We start from the raw sequence: 20476 nt of genomic DNA, 5'->3' as shown, positions 1-20476 counted from the left end.
TGAGACAAAAGAATGACTCCAACCAACTAAAACACACAGAATATTTAAACTTGTGTGAGTCTATAATGATAGTTAAAGAAAAAAAAGCTGAGGGAGTGGAAAACAGATGTAGAGTACACCAACTTTGATTTCTGAAAACTGGTTATTACAAGGAAAGAATGAAGTTTTTATCTTGCCTTTTTAGTGTGATCTATAATTCAAGATAACCAAATAGCCCAGGCTAAAGAGGGAGAGCTCTTTATTACACAAACAAATATCTACTAATAAATGTTGAAAGCATAAGTAGAAACCATGATTTTTGCAACTCCTAATGAAATAACTGAGAAAGGCAGTAATGATCATCAGTAGATGCTAAAGCATTAGGAGGACTGACAAAAAATTGGTTATTTGCATGGTACCAAGATATCACCAGTTAACAAAATCACTTAATAATAGAGATATGGCTTTGCCCTCATTAATACAGTAATCAATCATGAAAACTAGGACTACCACACATTCCATCTTTTGAAGTAATATAAAATAAAGTGCAAAGCATTATTTATGAAGTGTTCTTGCCAAAAATGTTTAACCTGATACAACCAAGGCTTCAGAGCTAACTGTTAGTTAATACAATGGATAGAGGAACAAGTAAAACTGTGCAAGAAAATAATCAGATAAATCTTCAATACTTTTCAGATAGAAAAAACAAACAGTGGAGATTCTATATTTAAAAGACTTGGGACATGTAACTTCCAAATGAGATGCAGGGTCCTTGACTGGTTCCTGGAACAACTGAGGGAATGTGAAGATGTTTTGGATATTAGATAATGTAAAAGAATTATTGTCTATTTTGTTAAGTGTGATAAATTGTCATTATATAAACAAAAAACTGTTTCTCAGAGATACACACTCAAATATTTAGGAGAGAAATGTCCACAGTATAAATATTCCAACAAAAAAATAGATGAAGCAATTGTGACAGAATGCTAATGTTAACTGTTAATCCAGGTGATGGCTGTTCATTATACTAATCCTGTCTTCTTCATATCTTAAAATTTATATAGTCAGAAGAAAACCAAAATGTACCTTAAATCGCTGCAAACGACCAATTTTTTCACCAATTTCAGCCTCCATTGATACCAATTCATTCTTCTGTTTCCCATTTTCTTTTCTAAGTTGTCGCTCCATTTCTACTAACATAGTATACTGTCTTAGGAGTGTCTTTTCGTTCACCTGCAGCACTGTGATTTTTCTACTACTTTCTGAAAGTGCTTTTTTCATTTCATCCGTATCCAGCTGAAGAACGTTGAGCAAATTCTGCAGAATTTATATTTATATTCCATTTATATTCCATTTATATTGTTTGTTAAACCTAGCTATCTTGGCTTGTATATTGATTATATGGTATACTGATTTTAATCATGGTGATAAATATTGCATATTGATTTTAAAAGTGTTTTACTTACATTATATTCTTTTACTCTTACAGTATCTTGTTGGATTTGATCCTCAAGTTTTCTCTTTTCCTCTTTCATTGTGTCAGATTCTGTTTCCCAGATCTCCTTTTCACTTAAAACAAAAAAAATGACAAGAGAATAAGCCTCAGAAGATATTCAACTACAGGAATAGACAACTATAGATTACAGAAATACTAAGTTTTTATAAAACAAGAGACAGCATAGCTACCTACTTGGTATCTGATAACATAAGATCAGATAATCACCTGATAATCCATTCAAAAAGGATTTAGCCTACAAGTTATATTTTTACTTAATAAATATAAGGTAAGGAAACTATTTTATCAAACTATTTTCATTATTCCATGAATCATCACTCTATAAGGGTTAAAACAATTGAAGATGAATCTTTTAAACATTTTATTAAAAATTAGAAAGTGATTAGGAAAATAATCAATACTCTAAATTAATTCTGGAAATTAAGTCTCAATATTCTGACCCAACTCTTAAATTTAAGTGTTAAATACTTGTAAAATATTTAGAATGCAAACAACATTAAAAATCACTAGACTGTGCACACTGCTACCTTCCCAAGAGAGACTCCACAGTCATCTGTAATTTTTCTCGGCTCAGACGTGGACATATGACTGGGACAGTTTACTAGCTCAATTCTAGCTCATAATATCTGTGCCACAGTCTGCTGGAAGCCTCTAGAAAAAAAATTTTAATCTAAAAATAAAAAGTTATGTGGAAAAAAATGCCCCTGTTCTTCAGTGGGCACAGTTCCGTGCTCCTTGAACTCCAGCATCTATTTTAAAACCACAGTAGGAGATAATGACAACCCCTAAATATGACCTATAGTTAGCTTCAGGCTTCTTGTTAGATCAGATAATAATCACCCTTCATGTTTAAATCACCTTTGATCAAGTATTCTGATCAATACTAAGGAAGATATTCTATTGATATAGATGATATCAATGCAGAAACATATTCTTTATAAAAATATATGAAGAATGATGACAGTGATGATGAAAAATGATGCTAACAGCTGACATTTACAAAGTGTTCATATGTGCCATGGCATTTACAAAATGCTTGTATCTTGAGTATCTTCATGTAACAATTCACTTAAATTTAGTAACAACCCTGTGGAAAGATATTACTATCACAGAATTTTAAAGATAAGGAAACAAAGTGGAGGGGAAGAAGACATGAGGGCAAGTAAAACAAAATACCTCAATATTTTTTATATTACTTTCATGATTAACAAGAATATGTTACCATGATCTTTATAAAGTTTTGATGACACCTATACCTTAGATATTCTTTGTATAATAGGCTTTGTTGATGACGAATTACTGCAAACTTTCTGTTATACTCTTCAAGAGAATCTTCTAAATTCTTTAACTTATTTTCTTTATATTCTAGTTCCTAAAAATTGGTTTAAAAATAACAATGAAAAAAACCATCAGAATGTATTTTAAATTTGGAAGTATAAATTAATATTCTAACAAGATTGTAGAAAAATATAAAAGAGAATAGTTACCAAATCAGTCATTTCTGTAATATTTTGAACATTTCAATTTAAGGCATATAGAATGAGGCAATACATATAAAAGTGCTCTAAAACAGGTACAATTATTTTTATCATATGAGAGTTACAATAACCATACTATCAGAATTAGTCGTTACAAACTTACCTCTAGTCATTCTGCCCCACATATACTTCTGTGAACACACATATTTACACCTCCACTCATATTATCCTTTTCAGTTATTTCATTTTAAAGATGAAAAAACTGAGATTAGAAATATTAAGTAACTTACTCAACATTAAAAAACTCCTTAGCACTACACTTAGCAACCATTTGCTGAGAACATATGTCAAGCTTGGTGCCAGGTGCTTTACATATATGCAGACTTAACACTTGAGTTCAGTCTGCCTGGTTCCAGAGGCTTTGCTACTTCCATCACTCTCTGCTGCTTTAGGACTGGGAGGCCAAGTACCTGTTTTGCTACTTTGAACAGGCTTTCAAGATTCCCAATTAGTGTTCTCTAATCCATCACAAGGCTTATGATATGTTTGAAAAAAACCACATATTTTATCTCAAGTAACATGACAATGCCATCCTGCCATTACTTGTTGACAGTATTCCTGTACTGCAGAGTAAGAGGAATCATAAGAGTTATTCTGCCTGTCAATCATACACTTCGTATAAAAGACACTTTCATATTTAGCTTTCTGTATTTGTCTGCACAAGTGTACAAGGTGTGCCAGCGTACTTTTCATGATGATGAGTGGAATAAACTGTTTTTATTCCTATTAGTCCATCTAACATCAAAATCTATGTAAACTATATCTCACTATTAATATTCTAAGAACTTAAAGGAACACATGAAGACCAAATTTTAAAAATTTAGCCTAAAATTAAAAGCCTCAATTAAAAAACTAAAATTAAATTTAAATAAAAAAATACTATTAATTTCTTTTGTTATTCACATGTAAAATTTTCAGTACCTGTAAGATATGTATTAAATATTCATTTTGTGAATTAATGATATTGGCAGTAGATGGCGCTATCCCATCAGGTAAGTCTACTCCTTTAAAAACAATGTTTGATCCTTGTGATTGTCGTAAAAGACTGGTCTCTTTTTCAAGATGCTCAATCTGGAAACAAACAGTTCAGGAATGAGAAGCACATCTCCTACACCCAAAGAAAGACAAATTTAAAAGCAGTAAATTTACACTTTCTACTGAGGATTTTAAAAAGTAACTATAGAATACCCTGTCCCCAATTATTTAAACCATGCTTTAATTTCTACTTAGAATACCTAGATACAGATTTAGAGTCTCTGTATTCTCTTATATCACAAGGTGTTTATTTTTCCATTTAATTTAAAAGAAAAAATCCAAACAGGAGCTTTTTTAATGTTAAAAAAAAAATACCAGGGGCATAAATAGTATGCCATAGTCATTTAAAAAACTTAAAGTTTCATGTTAAACTTATGTTCATAATGCTCAGCATTTTCTATTATTTACTAAAATTGTCACCTTTAAATTTGCTTTTGCCAACTGCTGACAGTAATTTATAGCTTCCCTCCGAGATTCCCTGAGCTCCTGTCTTAATTCTTCATTCCGTCCAGTAAGTTGATTAACTTGGGCTTTCAAATGCAGATTGGCATCAAAGATTCCTTCAGCATTCTTTGATTCTATAGCCTAATATATTTAGATTAAAGAAGTGTGAAGAAAAACACTAAAATCATCCAAAAAAAACCTTCCCTTTAAATAAACTTCACATTTAAGCATTTTACTATTCCTATTGCATACATAACAAAATATGCCAAATCTACTTATTTATTAATTTAAATTTATAAAACTCTAGTTTAACTTACATTAGTATTAACAAGCATAGTAATTACTTCATTATAACAATTAACAAACATCTAGCTAATCTTGGTATATTGGCAGACTAGAAAAAGAGTTGGAGAGGAAAAAGATGACTAGGGTTCAAATTTTAACCAATCTCTTACCAGCTGGGGAAGTGGTATGCTTTATACCTTAGTTTCTTATCACTAAAGAAGAGGAAATAATGTTAGCTCTGTCCACTTCACAAGGTTTTATATAGTCAAAATGAGATAATTTATATGTAAATGATTTGAAACTATGCAGCATCTGAATTTAAAGGATGAGCAAAGGAATGAAATAGCTACTACATTCAATTAAGTGAATTTTTCATTGCTTCCATTCCATACAGTTGAAGTGTATATGATAACAAAGGCAAAGTATGAAAACAGTATATCCAAAAGTACCGGATAAGAAAAAAAAAAATCAAATATCAAAGTGTTGTCAAAGATGCCTCACCAGTCCTAATTCTCCAACAATGGCACACATAAATATACATGCACCCATGGACACATCTATGTAAAGCAAGATATAAATATATTTGGACTTGAAAAGAATTGTATAGAACAAAACTACTATATACAAAGCAAAGCTTCAGAAAAGAGGATAGAAGACAAAGTTAAGATGAGCAAGCCAAATGTAAGCTACTCAGAAGGGCAGTAGACATATAACAGTAAGCCTTTACCCTAAAGAGATCAGAGTGGACATTTGTAGCAGTAAGTTATGCTAATTCAAAGGGGATCCAGGAAGGTGGAAGGAGGTATTCTGATGGACACCAAAGTAGTCTAGCTGGTTGTCTTCCTAAGAAACAGCACTATGTTTTGGTAAAATGAGATTGGATTAGGTGGTACTTAGGGACACTGAAAAATATCCTGTAGCAACAGAAAGTGAATGAAGTGCATAATCTAAAATTATCCAATCTTAAGTATTACTGACTCTGAAGATCTCTTAGAGGAGGTATTGTTAGGTCATTTGTGGCTTTCAGACAGGTCATATCAATCAGAAAAAAAACAACAACACAGGAAAGAAGCAGATGAAATATCTGGAAGCAGTGGTCCTGGGAAGGTCAGAGGCTGTCAACTGAGATGGAAAAAGAATTTCCCATGCTACTCACTCTGTATTTGGTCCCTAAGCAGAGTTTCCTTTGGACCTGAGATGATGCAGTACACGTAGTGAGTAGCACCACAGACTAAAGATGTCCACATAAGGAAGCATGAAGAGTGACTGTAGACATTCGAAATGGAAGAGGCAAAGCAAACTCACCAAGTGGAGAAGCAAAGTCAGAATGAGTAATATATGAGGGGAATTAAACGTTTCTCATAAATTTCATCAAATGATTTTCTTGCCTCAGGAAGTTTCTGACATAACAGTACACTCTTCCTCTCTAGCAATATGGTGTTGTTTAAAAAATAGTGTTGAACTATTGACTAACCAGAACAAAAGCAATTCAATAAGTAAGAATGCCTTCTATTTAAATCAAGCAAAAATTTGGGACATAGTATATGCTAAATCTCCAAGCTAAATATGCTAAATGTGTTCAGATTATGTAAATGGCATGTAATTAAATATTAGGAATATAAAATATATATTTTATTCAAGCTTATGTAATGGATGTTAATACTATAGAATCTTAAGTCCCTAAATGGTAAATATAAATAGAGTAATATCTGATAGCTAAAATCTTTCATAGCAATGCTTAAGACTCTAATATTTACAACATTCTTACTATGTTCTATGATACTTCTAGGTTTACGGCATAAGGTCCTAACAGACCTACCTTCCTGCATTTAGACAGTTAATACAGAAAACAACTACTTAAAGTTTCTACAAAATGAACAAAGGCAAGCAGACTATGGTGGGTACTTGCAACTTGGAAGACAGGACCTGCAACAAGTGAATTTGCCATTTTTAAGGCATTATTGTTGAGGGCAGGCTGCTGACATAGTGACCTGTAATTTTCTGGACTAGGAACCAGAAGGTAAGAGCCCAAAGTGAGAGGGGGAATCCCCGAGGAAAAAGAGCCAACAAAAGGTAGCTCCAAATTCTGTGTAAAAACTCTGCCAGGTCTCAGCTGACCCTTGAAAGATAAGAATGGAGATCACAGAGGAAAGTATCAGTGAACCTGTAGCATATAAATAGCAGTTATCCAATAAGGAGAAGAAAAGATAAAAAATTAGGGGAAAAAAACTGAACAGAGCCCCAGGGATCTGTGAGACAGTATCGGAAAGTCTAACATGTGTCACTGACATCCCAGAGAGAATGGGACAGTAAAAAGTAACAAGATACAAAGGTGTCAATTTTTCAATTGTGCATAACATTAGTAAACAGATTCATGAAGTTCAAATTCCAAACAAAATATACATAGACACACACACACCCCAAACTAGGCACATTATGGTCAAACTGGTGAAAACCAAATATAATGGAAAATTTTGAAAGCAGCCTGAGAGAAACTACATATTACATACAGGGAGACAATGACTCATATTACAGTAGATGTCTTATCAGAAACTATGGAGGCCTGTAGACAGTGGAACATCTTTAAAGTATGAAACAATAAAATAAGACTATTTTACATGTGAAATGCTTTTATTTTAATATAATATGAAAAAAGAACTTACATTAACAAGTCTTTCAAGACTAGGGATAATTAGAGATGTTTCTCCTTCTTTAACATCAGGATCTTTCTGCATTTCCTTAATAGCTTGCAATATTTCTTTCATACCTTCTTCAAGTTGCTTATTTTCTTCAACTAATTCTTTTACTAAAATGACATTTTTCTCATTGAATGAAGAGATCTTTTATAGATGACATATATCACGTATAGAAAAAATACTCACTTGGTAAATGCAAATGTAAATAAATGTACAAAAAATTCAACTATGAATCCAACTTGTAAATAGTTGAGTTAAAAGCTGTTGATAAGGCTTGTAAAGATGAGTTAAATGGTATACCTATTTAAATCATGTGCACATACATATATATCTCATAGCTGAAAGATATAAATCATAAGCATACTTTGTTTTCACTTTTATATTAAATAATTTCAAATTTGTTTTTCTAACTTCATGTTAATTAAACAAAAAAGAAAAAATGGACTTATTTATCATTACAATAAATTCAGATTAATAATATTTTCAGACAATGAATACAGCACGGCACACCAAATGGATGAATAAGAAAGACCAAAGTCTATATATTATGGAGGCAGTTAAGGCTAAAACAGACTAGAAGACAGAAATGTATTAAGGTCCTTCCTGATTCATGATTTTCAGGATAAGAAAAATAAGCATAGAAAAGTAAAAGATAATGATAACTTACATTTACTCTGAAATTTGGCTACGATTATTCTACTTCTTTCTAAATCTCTTTCCTTTTCTATTAGTTGTCTTGAAAGAAATTCATTCTGAACAAAACATAAATAGAAAAAAATTGATCTTTTTTTACAAAGCATCACAACAGTTTATAGTTTTCAAGGTAAAACAATGTTGATCAATTGAGGTATAATACCACAAAAACAAGCTGTAGTGGCACAGCTTATTTATAAAAATAAAATAAAACCTAAAAGGTAACAACTGATGGTAATCCTCCACCTTCTTTCCCCCACCCCCATGGAAAAAGGAAAACAGATGCAATGAAAGTTTCTGTCTTATTACCACGATTGCCTCTTCTGATGGTCTCCTTCACACTACCTGTTCTGCCTGGCTTCTGTGGTGCTCAGGCTCTATTTCTGCACTTCTACTCTGTGCTTCTTTGATCAGAAGGTCCTGTGCTATGACTTCATGCTAAAGAAATGTTTAAAAATTAGGCAAGTCAATGAGTTCCTATCAATGCACTGCATTTTTGATATTTAAAAAACAGAATGTGTATAAATTAGTGTTATATGTGCAAACATAAAAAATTCCTTATTTTAATTAATACTTACAGAACTTTTTTAGAGAAGTCAAACAAAGAGAAAGTAAGAAAGCGATCCCAGGGATAAAATTTATAGGAAAGCTTACCTGAGATCTAAGAAATACTAGTTCTCTCCATAGCTGTTCTATAAGATTTTCAACTTGATCTATCTGAGATAATTCTGATTGTGCAGTAGGCGGCACAGGGTTCAGATTAACTTCACATTTACTTTTCAAAAGCTCTGTCTGTAAAGGCACATTATTTCCTCTTACATCTTCTTTCACACTATCAGCATGTTTTATTTGGGTTTGAGCCTGTTCTTCTGATATTGCTACTTGTGATTTATCCATGTCAGCTCTATTATGATGAATATGTTGATGAAATATTATAGATTTTTGCCTAAGTGATAACTTCTGCATTAAGTCTGAAGCTGCTGACAAGGCTTGTAAAGATGAACTGCTTTTTTTTGTATGAAACTAGTCTGCTCAAGTGCCTGATGGCTTCTTGAAACTATCTTCAAACAGTCATCAGAGAGAGAGTATAAGTCGTCATGTATTCCTTCATGGCTCTCCCTACTAAAGGTACTAACAACTCAAGATTTCTTAAAGATTGGAGACATGGTGCTTTAAAAATCTCCCTTATTGTAATAGTTCCTGGAGGTGAATTACTATCTTTTACTTGTACAGATGAAGAATGTCTAGTTAAAGAGACAAAAGGATCCACGTCACTTTCTGCACTATGCTGAGTCTCAGGTAACATTGCTGATGATGATCCCATAGTCACACTCTCTTCTGGCTCATTCTGATACGACTGTGGAATACTGAATGATGGTTTTGCCACAGTTCAATTTTATCTGAACTCATCTGTATTCAGAGTAAATAATATCTCAATCAATCACTGGATCAACAGCTTATTTAAATAAGAAAACGCTTTGCTTTTATTTAACAACTATAAAAAGAAGTAACTGTCCAGAATGAGATCATGGGAGCAGGGATGACAGCATAGACAGTTACACTTCTCTGTGCAACAGCAATGCCATACTGTTTACCTTTGATTGTACTGCATTCCTATTTTTGAGGCTCACAAAATCAAATTTCCTTTCTCCTATTTTATTCTCTAGAGAAGAGTTTTCAGTTAAGTTCAGGTCCTCAATGGTTAATCCTATATATGAAAGAATTAACAAATTAGAAATTTAAAAATAACTATTACTCTAGTACTCTAATTCTTAAAAACTAGGACCAAGTTTTAACTCAAACAAAAGGTAGATTATATCCAAAATCCTTTACCCACATGTAGCTGATAAAATCTTTTGATTTAGTTCTCTTTTAATAAGATATTAATATGAGAACTAATATGAATTTTAGCTTCTCCATCATTCTTTGCCCATTCTACACTAAAGTATTAATAAGTATGAAAGTAGTTAAAAGACATATAAAGAAATATATGAATAATCAATAATGAATTAACTGGTTAATATATTAACAAATTATGAAGTTTGGCTCTTCTAGAAATCTCCATATGATAAGAAAAACAACAAAAACCCAACAAAAAAACAAACACACCCCTCTATTATTCACAGGTACTTGTAGACTTTGCTCAAGTTAAAAAAAGTCCCTTCTCTGTAGTCTTCTTACAAAAAGGCACTGCAATAGCTAGTATAAAACTTAGCCAACTACTGTTCTCTTGATAATAAGAGAAACAAATACACAAAAATGCTAATTTGTATTCAATAAAATGTAACTTTCACTTAGTAAAGTAATTTACAAAGGAAGTTTTCGATGCATAGCTCTTAAGGGAAAATATTAACAGCAACATACATTGACACAGAAGAAACTGCTTTATCATTATTAATCACAATGTATTGGGATTGTCTCTAAGTTAATAGAGAATATACTGCAACTATTTCAGAAGTCCATGATTCTGAAGTTTGTTTTCTATTCACTTTCTTTTTAACACCTTCTTCAGATTTATATGACATTTATATACTCCTCTCAAGCAATTACTTTCATTTATTAAGCTTGTAGCAGAGCCACAGTAATACAGCAAAAATATTTCTAACATACAGAAAACTTAGATCCATACAATTTATTTTCCAATGATTCTTTTCTAGGTTTAGAATAACTGAAAATACCTGAGGTTGCAGTTCTCTTTCCTCTTTCTTGAGCCATTAGGCGTATTTTTTTTTTCAGATCAAGTCGTTCTTCCTCTAGACTTTCAATCTACAAAGCATAAATTATTAGTATTCCTTTTTATTTCAACCAGGGAAATAACTAATTGACTACCACCACTTGCCTCTTTCAAAAGGATCTGGTTTTCAGCTTTGTACTGCTGCTGTTTTAGGCTTTTGCTATTTCTAAATTCAGTTAAATCAATCATTGTCTTCGGTTCAAGGCCTAAAATAGACAGCAATATGATTAAAACTTTACCAACATTCAAATGAGCTATAAAAACTTCATATAGCAACTGGTTATTATCAAACAACTGGTTATAATTTATTTATCAAGCATCATTGGAGAATGGGATGCTTTTTTGGCAAGAATTTTCCAGATATTTGAACTATAATACAAGTTAAAATTTTATCACAACTATTAATGGAAATCCTGACAAAAATGTATTATATCTGTCTCCATGTTTGGCTGTCACAGAGGTACTATAATGTATTAAAAACAGAAGCTTTCAAATAAAACAGACTTGGCTCAATTCCTACTTTTAACTTTAAAGCAAGTTAGAGGGCTAATACTGTATTTATTTGTTTATTTTTGGCTTCTCGAGAGTATGATAAAATGGATACAAATAAAGTACTTAGTGTAGTGCTTGGTACATAGTAGTCATTATTAATATCAGTATCAATTATATTATCATTACTTGTCTTATGCCCCCAGTACAACAGGTAAGGTAACTTCCTATTGCCAAGCAGCTCTGCTCTGAAAACCAGATATCAAGATTGTGTCATGTAATTATAAGCCAAGATCTAAATTACAGAAAATCTGCTTACAACTATTATTTTCTTTTTGTTTCTTTGTCTGATTTTCTGTTATAACTATCTAACTGTGTAATATTTAGAAACTTCCAGACTGAAGATGACTGTGGTCTGACAGCTCAGGTTTACAAGAAGTCTAACTTGAGGTCCTGGCGTGACTCTGGGTCCTACTTAGACACTCTTTTTAAAATAAATAACCCGTGTAAAACATTTATTTTTCGTTCCTCTAGAGAATAGTTTTAACAGATGATCATTTTAATTCTAAGAAAGCACTAACTGGTATTTGCCAAGTATAATGAAATCAATGTTTAGATTTTTCTTTTCAAAGTAGCAATGTAGATTGTACTGCCATAACTTAACATTCAAATGAACAATTTACTAATGAAATACTTATTGAAATGAATATATAAACTCTCAAGTTATATTTGCTAATTACTTCTTAGAATCAATAGTTAACTGAAAAAACTCAACCAAAGTAAAACTTAAACAGTCTAAATTATGAAAGTCAATTACTTAAAAGGTCTTAAAAAAGATTTAAACAATATTTCTAAATGTCTTCATGGATTCATCTGAAATGAGAACATTTTGCAAACTAACATGGGTCACATGGGACCTACTTTTGTTGAAGAAAAGGGTTAGTATCTAATATGTGTTATTAACTTAGACTTCCATTTTTTAAGCAAGCAATTATTACTGAGGAGGCCCAGATTGATTAAGGCAGTGCCCCTGGCTGGCTCACCCACCAGTACTGCTTCTGTCAGAACAGCTCCATTTTTGTTTTAAATATTTTTATAGAAGGATCTAGGGGAAGTAATTCAACTATTTTAAAATAATAACTAAAAGAAAAAAGATGACTTGACAATGAAGGTTGAGCAAACTATGTATCTTAAAAGACAACTTACCCATGCGCTCTCTAAGTGCCTCATTTTCATCAAGAAAATCATTGATCTTCAATTCAAGTTTATTGATTTCCTTCGTCAACACTTCAATTTCTCGATCTCTTATTTTAATTTGGTTTTTACAATTCTTTATTTCAATAACAGCATCTTCTAAACCATATACTCCCTGAAAAATAGCCAATTGAATTTAAATATAACATGATTTATTTGAATAAATTATCAAATTCACGAATTTATTTTCTTATTAAGTCTGAGGGCAAGTGTACACATATACCTAAGATGATATCTATACTTTTTTTCTTTTTTGCACTTTTAAAAGACAAATTCAGTGATAATGATGGAAAATGGAATAGTTGAAACTTCCCAGCTCTGCATCCTCACAACAACATAACTCAGAATATTACATACAAAATACTTGGCAAAATATAGAAAAGGAATAGTAAGAGTGACTCACTGTTACCATCAGAATATTATTTAAGTCATTAGCTCCCTCAGTAGTAATCAGATTTAAAGTTATCAACAGTACAAAGCAAGGCTGTGTTGGCATAATAGGCAACAAAACTGTCTCTGTCATTCATTTATCAAAATAACCAACAGTGTCACGTCTCCAGGGCAGCACAGTGACACAGATTATAGAGAGTCTGATCCTGCTGCCTCATCAAAGCTAATTATCTGGGTAAAATGCTTTGATCAAATGGTTTGCAAACACTTCTGCCAAAGAGTAAGTGTTGCTCAAAAGTTTGAATAATTTAGTATAAAGCAATCATGACAAACTTTACCATAAGACACTTATGGAATGTCTTAAAATGGTACACAACAAATAGTGCAGAATGGTCTAACTGTGGGTGGAAGAAGTAATTCTAAGCTATTTGATTGACAAGATAAAAATACATACCGATTCATAATCTTTTAATCGCTTCAGAGCCTCAACTAATTCTTTATCCTTTTCCCTAGCATCAGCCTCGGCCAGTTCAGCTGTTCTCTCAGCCTCTTTAGTTTTCTCTTCTAAACTTTGAAGCTTTGACTGAATTTTCATGAAACGAGTCTGTTGAGAAAGTGTTGAAGCACCTACACAGTAAAAATAAAAATCACGAATTAACTGAATTGACTCCTTACTCCTTTAAATCATCGCTTCCAATAAGAGAGCAGGAAAAGCAGTGTATCACTAAAAAAGTTTCTTTTTTAATATTACAATGTAATATTTTCAAAGTAAAGTTCTGGTTTTGTTTTATTAATAAAACAAACTAAAAAACAAAATTTCAATAAAATCTTAGCTAAAAGGGATGGATTACAAAAGATTATGATATACTGCTTTATAAAAAATGATTATGGCAAACACTGCTAGCTATAAGTTCCTACTATGCAAACACCCTTTTGTCTGCTGTGACAGATCAGAGATTTTTAGCCAGACACATGGCCACTTGAAATAAAGACTATGTTTCCACTTATTCTCCAGCAGTTAGGTGTGGTCATATGACAAATGGGATATAAACAGATAGGCCATGTGCATATTTGAGGAAACGTTTTTAAAGGAGAGGAGTGAATCTTTCTCCTTTCTCCCTCCTGCTAGCTGAAATATGGGTATTAAGGCTGGATCTCAAGCCTTCTTACAACATGAGATGGAAACCACATACTGAGATAGGCAGGCATTTGATCCCTGATACTTGTACAACTATCACACCAACCCTGAACTGTCTCAACCTTGTCCATATCATGGAAAAATATATTTCTATCTTGTTCAACCACTGTTAAATTTGATTTTTCTATCACTTACAGATAAGTTTAATCCTAATTAATAGCTTAAAAAGCCCAGCTTATACTGTCTTACCAAATTGTTGCTAGACCAAAGTATAGTATTCCTATACAAATCATTCTTTTTTTTTTGAGAGGGCATCTCTCATATTTATTGATCAAATGGTTGTTAACAACAATAAAATTCTGTATAGGGGAGTCAATGCTCAATGCACAATCATTAATCCATCTCAAGCCTAATTCTCGTCAGTCTCCAATCTTCTGAAGCATAACGAACAAGTTCTTACATGGTGAACGAATTTTTACATAGTGAATAAATTCTTACATGGTGAACAGTACAAGGACAGTCATCACAGAAACTTTCGGTTTTGATCACGCATTATGAACTATAAACAATCAGGTCAAATATGAATATTCGTTTGATTTTTATACTTGATTTATATGTGGATCCCACATTTCTCCCTTTATTATTATTATTATTTTTATTTTTAATAAAATGCTGAAGTGGTAGGTAGATGCAAGATAAAGGTAGAAAACATAGTTTAGTGCTGTAAGAGGGCAAATGTAGATGATCAGGTGTGTGCCTATGGACTAAGTATTAATCCAAGCTAGACAAGGGCAGCAAAACATCCACGGATGCAGAAGATTTCTCTCAAAACAGGGGGGGGTGAGGTTCTGAGCCTCACCTCTGTTGATCCCCAATTTCTCACCTGATGGCCCCCCTGTGACTGTGCCTGTCTTACGTTGTTCCTCCCTTGAGGAATCTTACCCGTCTCTGGCTAACCAGTCATCTTCCGGGGTCATACAGGGAAATGTAAAGTTGTTAAGTGAGAGAGAAGCCATATTGTTTGAAAAGGTTAGCTTTTTACTTCTTTGCAGATTTATGCCCTGTGGCTTCTATGCCCCGCACTTGTCTCGAGGTATCTTTACCACCTGGAGGAATTATGATACTCGATAATTCGATATGGGGCACGAATTCTATTTAAGGGTTGTAATTAGGAAGGAAGAAGAAAAGCTATAGAGGTAGCATATGGAAGAAAACATGGGAGGATTGATTATTTCTTTGACATATCTTCTTGTAGAATACCTTAAGCATGTATAGGTTTTAAACTACTAACTAACTTGCGCTCACATATTAACATATTAAGAATACGGTGACATAAACAAAGCAAATCTATAATTACCATCCATCTCCAGTGAAGCCAAGAAAACCATTTAGGCACCCTAGGCATTTGTGAAAATTTGTCTATGATATGATGGATATTGTCCAACTGTACTTGAACAGTCTGAGAGAAATCAGACAAATTAAAGCAACCCATTTCTGGGATCTGTTCACATCCCATATGTTCTTTTAACCGTAGATAGTCTATAGTCATAAGATTTTGGAGTGCTACAACTTGCACCCCTCCCAACTCCTGGTTGAGTTCCAACAGTACAGATCCGGTCAAATTCGTTGTCTCACTGTATGCACATGCCAGCCTAGACATCTCCCTCCTCATTCCAATGGCAAGTCCAGGAAACGGTGGGGTGGATGCAGCCACAACCGCAGTACAAATCATTCTTTTATTCACCCAAAATAAACACCTACTGCATATACTTAAATACAGGCATTAGACTAGGGTGGGAGATCACACATATGTATAAGAAATGAGCCCTGCCCTCTGGAGCAAAGAGCCTTGCTGGAGAACAGAGGCTGAGCTGTCCCCACTACTATTCTTTTTTTCCACACAGTCCTACACAGTATGTTTACCTGCCTAGTCAGTATGTGCTCTTTGTCCCTTGCCCTCACTTCCTCTATCTTGCTGTTGGGAGGACAAAACTCCACTTCAGAATGAGACAGATGGAGGTAACACACTGGACTGCCTAATTCTAGACCATTATGCAGGTGAGAAATAAACTTCTTTCTTGATTTTGTCACCATTTTTCAGATTTCTGTTTGTGAGAGCTAAACCTAATCCTAACCAATGACAGGAGAACACCATTGGGTGCCATATTTACAGATTAAATTCAAGATATAGAAGGTACTTTAGTACACACACCTTCTGTGGGTTTTAGAGGTCATATGACTATGGACTGACTTTAGTGTCATTACACAAGAACTCTTTCTTAATTTTATAGTGCAGATCAACCTCCACTTTCTCTCCTGGTGGCTGCAATATGCAAAACCCTTACCAGTCATCTTTCTAAAGCAGTTTAAGCTGCTGTAAAATACAATTCTAATACATACATAACACACATATAGAAATAAGTGGGCCTTAATGATGCTCAAGAATCCTATTACATATCTCTAGTCTGTTTATTCTTCCAGATGATCATTTCATACTTTCTCTTTTCTTCTTTCTCCTCAAACTTCTGATACATCTTCCCCATCCTCAGTTTCAGCTGAGCACCCTGCTTCCTTGTTTATTAGGAAAACAAGCAATCAGTAGAGAAGTTCTACAAGCTCCCACTACCGGGTCATCTACCCAGAGACCTGCATCTGTGCCTAGACACTCCACCTTCCTTCCTGTTAGGAAAGATGAGCTCTCTGTGCTTCTAAGGTCAACTACTCCCCTGCAACACTAGACCCATCTCATCGCCTTCTCATAGTGCTCCAGAAGATCCGCTCTCCCTCTCCTGCTTCACCAATTAATCAACTGTTTCTTCTTTAATGGATCCTTCCTATTAGCTAGAAGCAGGATTCTTTCTTTTATTTTAAAGAGAAAAACATTTTTCTTCACCACTGTTTTTCCTTCAAGCTCCCACTCCATTCTTCTCCTTCCTTTTATAGAAATAGTCCTCAAAATAGTCTGTATATTTGGTCTGTTTCATCTCCACCCATTTTTTCCACTGTTAAACCTAGTCAATCACAGTGCTCATCCTGACTCAGCAAAAGTGAGCACAGCTCTGAGAGCAGCGGCGCCTTCTCCTGCGGGATGACACTCCTCGTGTGGTTCTCAGGGATCCACAAACTCCCGGTTCTCCTCCCGCCTCTCAGTCTCCTTTGGTTGTTCCTTTTCATCTCCCGAGCCTCCAAAGAAAAAGTATTGCAGGGCTCAGTCTTCAGATTTTCGTCTCAACATTGTCTCCTTTGATGATCTCAGCCAGCCTCATGACTTCAACTACCATTTTTATGCCTATAGTTCCCAAGTGTAAATCTTTAGCCTAGATGGTTCTCCTGAACCTCAGACTTTTACATATGTAAGTGCCTATTTTACACATTCACTCAGATGTCTAAAAAGATTCTGAAACTTTACATGTCCTATTTAAGTACCTGATGATCTCTAAACCTCTTCTTTCCATTGCCCTCCCCATTGCTCAGACAGAAGATCTTGATAATTCTTTCTCTCACATCCTACATCTGTCAGGAAATTCCATTTCTATCACCTTCAGAATACATTAAGAACTGACTACATCTAATACCTCTAGTGCGACCATCATGCTCTAAGCTCCCATCACTTCTCACTAGATTATTGTAATAGGTTGCCCTGTTTCTATCTTTACCAATCCTACAGTCTACTACAGACAAAATGTAGTCAAGCTCTATCACTTTGTCTTCAGAAACTTTCTCTGGTGCCCCTTCTCACTAAAACAGAAGTCAAAGTCCTTACAATGAACTGAGGCCCCATACGGCGCCTTGTACTTCTCTGATCTCATCACCTACTACTGCCCTTACTGTTCACCCAGCTCCAGCTACAAAGGCTTCTTCATTTTCACATGCTGGATACATCCCTGCTTCAGTGCCTTTGCAACTACTTCCACTGCTTAGTGACATCTGCATGGCTCACTACCTCATCTCCTTTTTAGTGAGGCTTTTGCCTCACTATCCAAATAACGTCAACACTGCCACCATTACTTCACTTACCCTTACATACATACACACATACCCCTAGGCTCATTTGTTACTTGTGTCTAATTTTTTATCTTCAGCAGTTATAATATGTCAAATTTATTGTGAATAGTTGCACTAACGTGCCCTAAAATAAATACGGTATATAATGCTGTGGAAATATGAGACCACTGATTTGTAATTCAGCTTAAATTCAAAGGACATGGTGCCTTAGATGACGCAGTATGACTCAGGGTAGGGAGAATAGGATGTGACATTTAAGTTGGGTAAGGTAAATCAACATGTCAGTGAGTCAAATTACTGGTGAAAACCATCTACAAGGCTGCTATACTGACCAAAATTTTATCCCCTCCCATTCTTTGTTAATTATAAAACAGGAGTTCAATAAACATAATCGATTATATCAATATTTTTCTTTTTTTTCAAACAATCTGCCAATAGAGGTTAATGTAATTTTCTCAGAGGAAAATTACAGAAATATTTCCATCATTTATGAATTTAAACACTAGTTAATACAAATAGTTAATAATATCCTATACAGTTTTTTTAACTATGATTAAATTCAAATAGAGAAAAATCAATAATATATCTATTGACATGACACAATTTTAATAAAAATAAAATACTTTTAAAACTTAGTACATAAAATAACTATATACTTATAAAATATTGAATTACCTTTGTTTCTTTGGAGCTCATTTTTCAAATCTTCAATAATAAATGTATTTTTTTCCATTTCTTTTGTATATTGTTCTACTTGCTCAGTGAGCATCTTAATTTGACCATCTCGTTCCTGTACACCCTATAAAATGATTGAATATTACACATTATCTCCTCATACACATTAACGTACATTTTAAAAGTAAAGAAAAAGGTAGGTTTTGGTTTCTTCAACAAGACTGTAGAATACATTTTTTGTGGGTCAAAACTATGCTGTTGAACTATTTTGTATATCTCATTTGCAGTATGCAACATTAGGTACACTAATGTCACTCTAATACTTAAAGATGGATATAATGACTAACACTCTGGCAAATGGGAATTTCAGAACTTTCTAATATTTATGACTTCTTATGGCTTCTTTTACTTTTTCCTCATCATCTGTCCATTTCATCTTTTTACCATTTTATGTTTGTGTTTTGCCCTGTGCTTTCTCTGGTACTAACTTAGTTTTCACCCCTGCGATACTTCATTAAAAATACCGACACAATCGTTCTTATCCTGCAAATACTTCCCAAATTCCCTTCTTTTTTTTGGACTATAACTACAGAGCACAGATGAGGAAAATGTAACTTTTTCCCATGTGAATATTTTGGTACTAAAAATAAAACTTCTATAGAGTGCTGTCACATTAAAACCACATTTTTAGCTTATTTCACATTGCATAGAATATTTCAGCACTAAAATACAGTAAACTTAACTACAGAGTATTGATATTTTAAAATTTGTAACAGTGTTTAATAGTTTCTGACTATAATTCCTAATAAAAAAATGTGTGTATTATAAAAAAACACAAAATAATTCTATTCCTAACTCTAAACATAACTCTAAATTTACTTCTAATTTTTTCTTGGGACTAGATGATGTAAAAAACTTCAAGACTTTATTATATACCTAGTGTCTCTAATTTAGGCAGGTGATAAAAAGTAAGACACAGTTTGGAATTTCACTGCCAGCTTTTTGATACAACTGGCTGATAAACCAAACTTTGAGAAGGTTTTACCTGTTGTAGAGCCATAATATTACTTTTATCAGCATCAAGCTGGGCATTTTTCAGTTTCTCCCTCAGGTTATATAACATTTGCTGATATTCAATAATTTCATCATCTTTAGAAGACAAAATTAACTGGAAATAAACAAAATACGATGTTTACATAAGAGGAAAAATTAATAAATCATTCCTCACTTATAATGAATACTCTAATATCCACCATTAACAGATGTCAAGAAAATACAGGAAATAAAATTCTTTGAAGTGAGACTAGTATCAGCACCTATTGGCAGAGTCATTGTTCCTTTTGGGTGTACAACCTGAAGTTCAAGTAAAAATGATTATAAAAATAGTACAGATAGTTTTTGCTTTCTTAGGAACTTAATCTTTAAGCAATCTCAATTATAATATCTCTAAGCAACTACAAGATGTTTTATACAACTAATCTTTATGAAGAAAACACTGAAATGCCACCAAGAGATATCTTGTGTTCTTTGCAAGAAAGACCAAACATCAAATCAATCTATAATTCAATTTATAAAATAAAATAATTTATTTCAGCACTAAAATAC

The 20476-nt window shown here is 33.4% G+C and overlaps 1 protein-coding gene and 1 pseudogene across 3 annotated transcripts in view; both read right to left on the bottom strand.

Annotated features, from left to right (window-relative positions):
• Window positions 1-20476, bottom strand: part of CEP290 (centrosomal protein 290) — an 84193-nt gene that overhangs the window by 50749 nt on the left and 12968 nt on the right. For all 3 annotated transcript variants that reach the window (XM_073213343.1, XM_073213345.1, XM_073213344.1), the window contains 14 exons: window positions 19917-20039; window positions 18872-18995; window positions 13508-13680; window positions 12616-12778; window positions 11026-11126; window positions 10865-10952; window positions 9782-9894; window positions 8161-8245; window positions 7461-7603; window positions 4489-4653; window positions 3955-4104; window positions 2752-2867; window positions 1446-1548; window positions 1066-1296 (listed from right to left, as the gene is read on the bottom strand). In XM_073213343.1, the coding sequence (XP_073069444.1) occupies window positions 1066-1296; window positions 1446-1548; window positions 2752-2867; window positions 3955-4104; window positions 4489-4653; window positions 7461-7603; window positions 8161-8245; window positions 9782-9894; window positions 10865-10952; window positions 11026-11126; window positions 12616-12778; window positions 13508-13680; window positions 18872-18995; window positions 19917-20039 (1878 nt within the window). The remainder of the gene's footprint in view (window positions 1-1065; window positions 1297-1445; window positions 1549-2751; window positions 2868-3954; window positions 4105-4488; window positions 4654-7460; window positions 7604-8160; window positions 8246-9781; window positions 9895-10864; window positions 10953-11025; window positions 11127-12615; window positions 12779-13507; window positions 13681-18871; window positions 18996-19916; window positions 20040-20476) is intronic.
• LOC140843693 (uncharacterized) lies at window positions 8287-9576 on the bottom strand (annotated as a pseudogene).

This window comes from Manis javanica, chromosome 10, assembly GCF_040802235.1.
Source record: "Manis javanica isolate MJ-LG chromosome 10, MJ_LKY, whole genome shotgun sequence".
Lineage (NCBI taxonomy): Eukaryota > Metazoa > Chordata > Mammalia > Pholidota > Manidae > Manis > Manis javanica.
The sequence above is the reverse complement of the archived record's forward strand: the minus strand, read 5'-3'. Positions and strand labels throughout refer to the sequence as shown.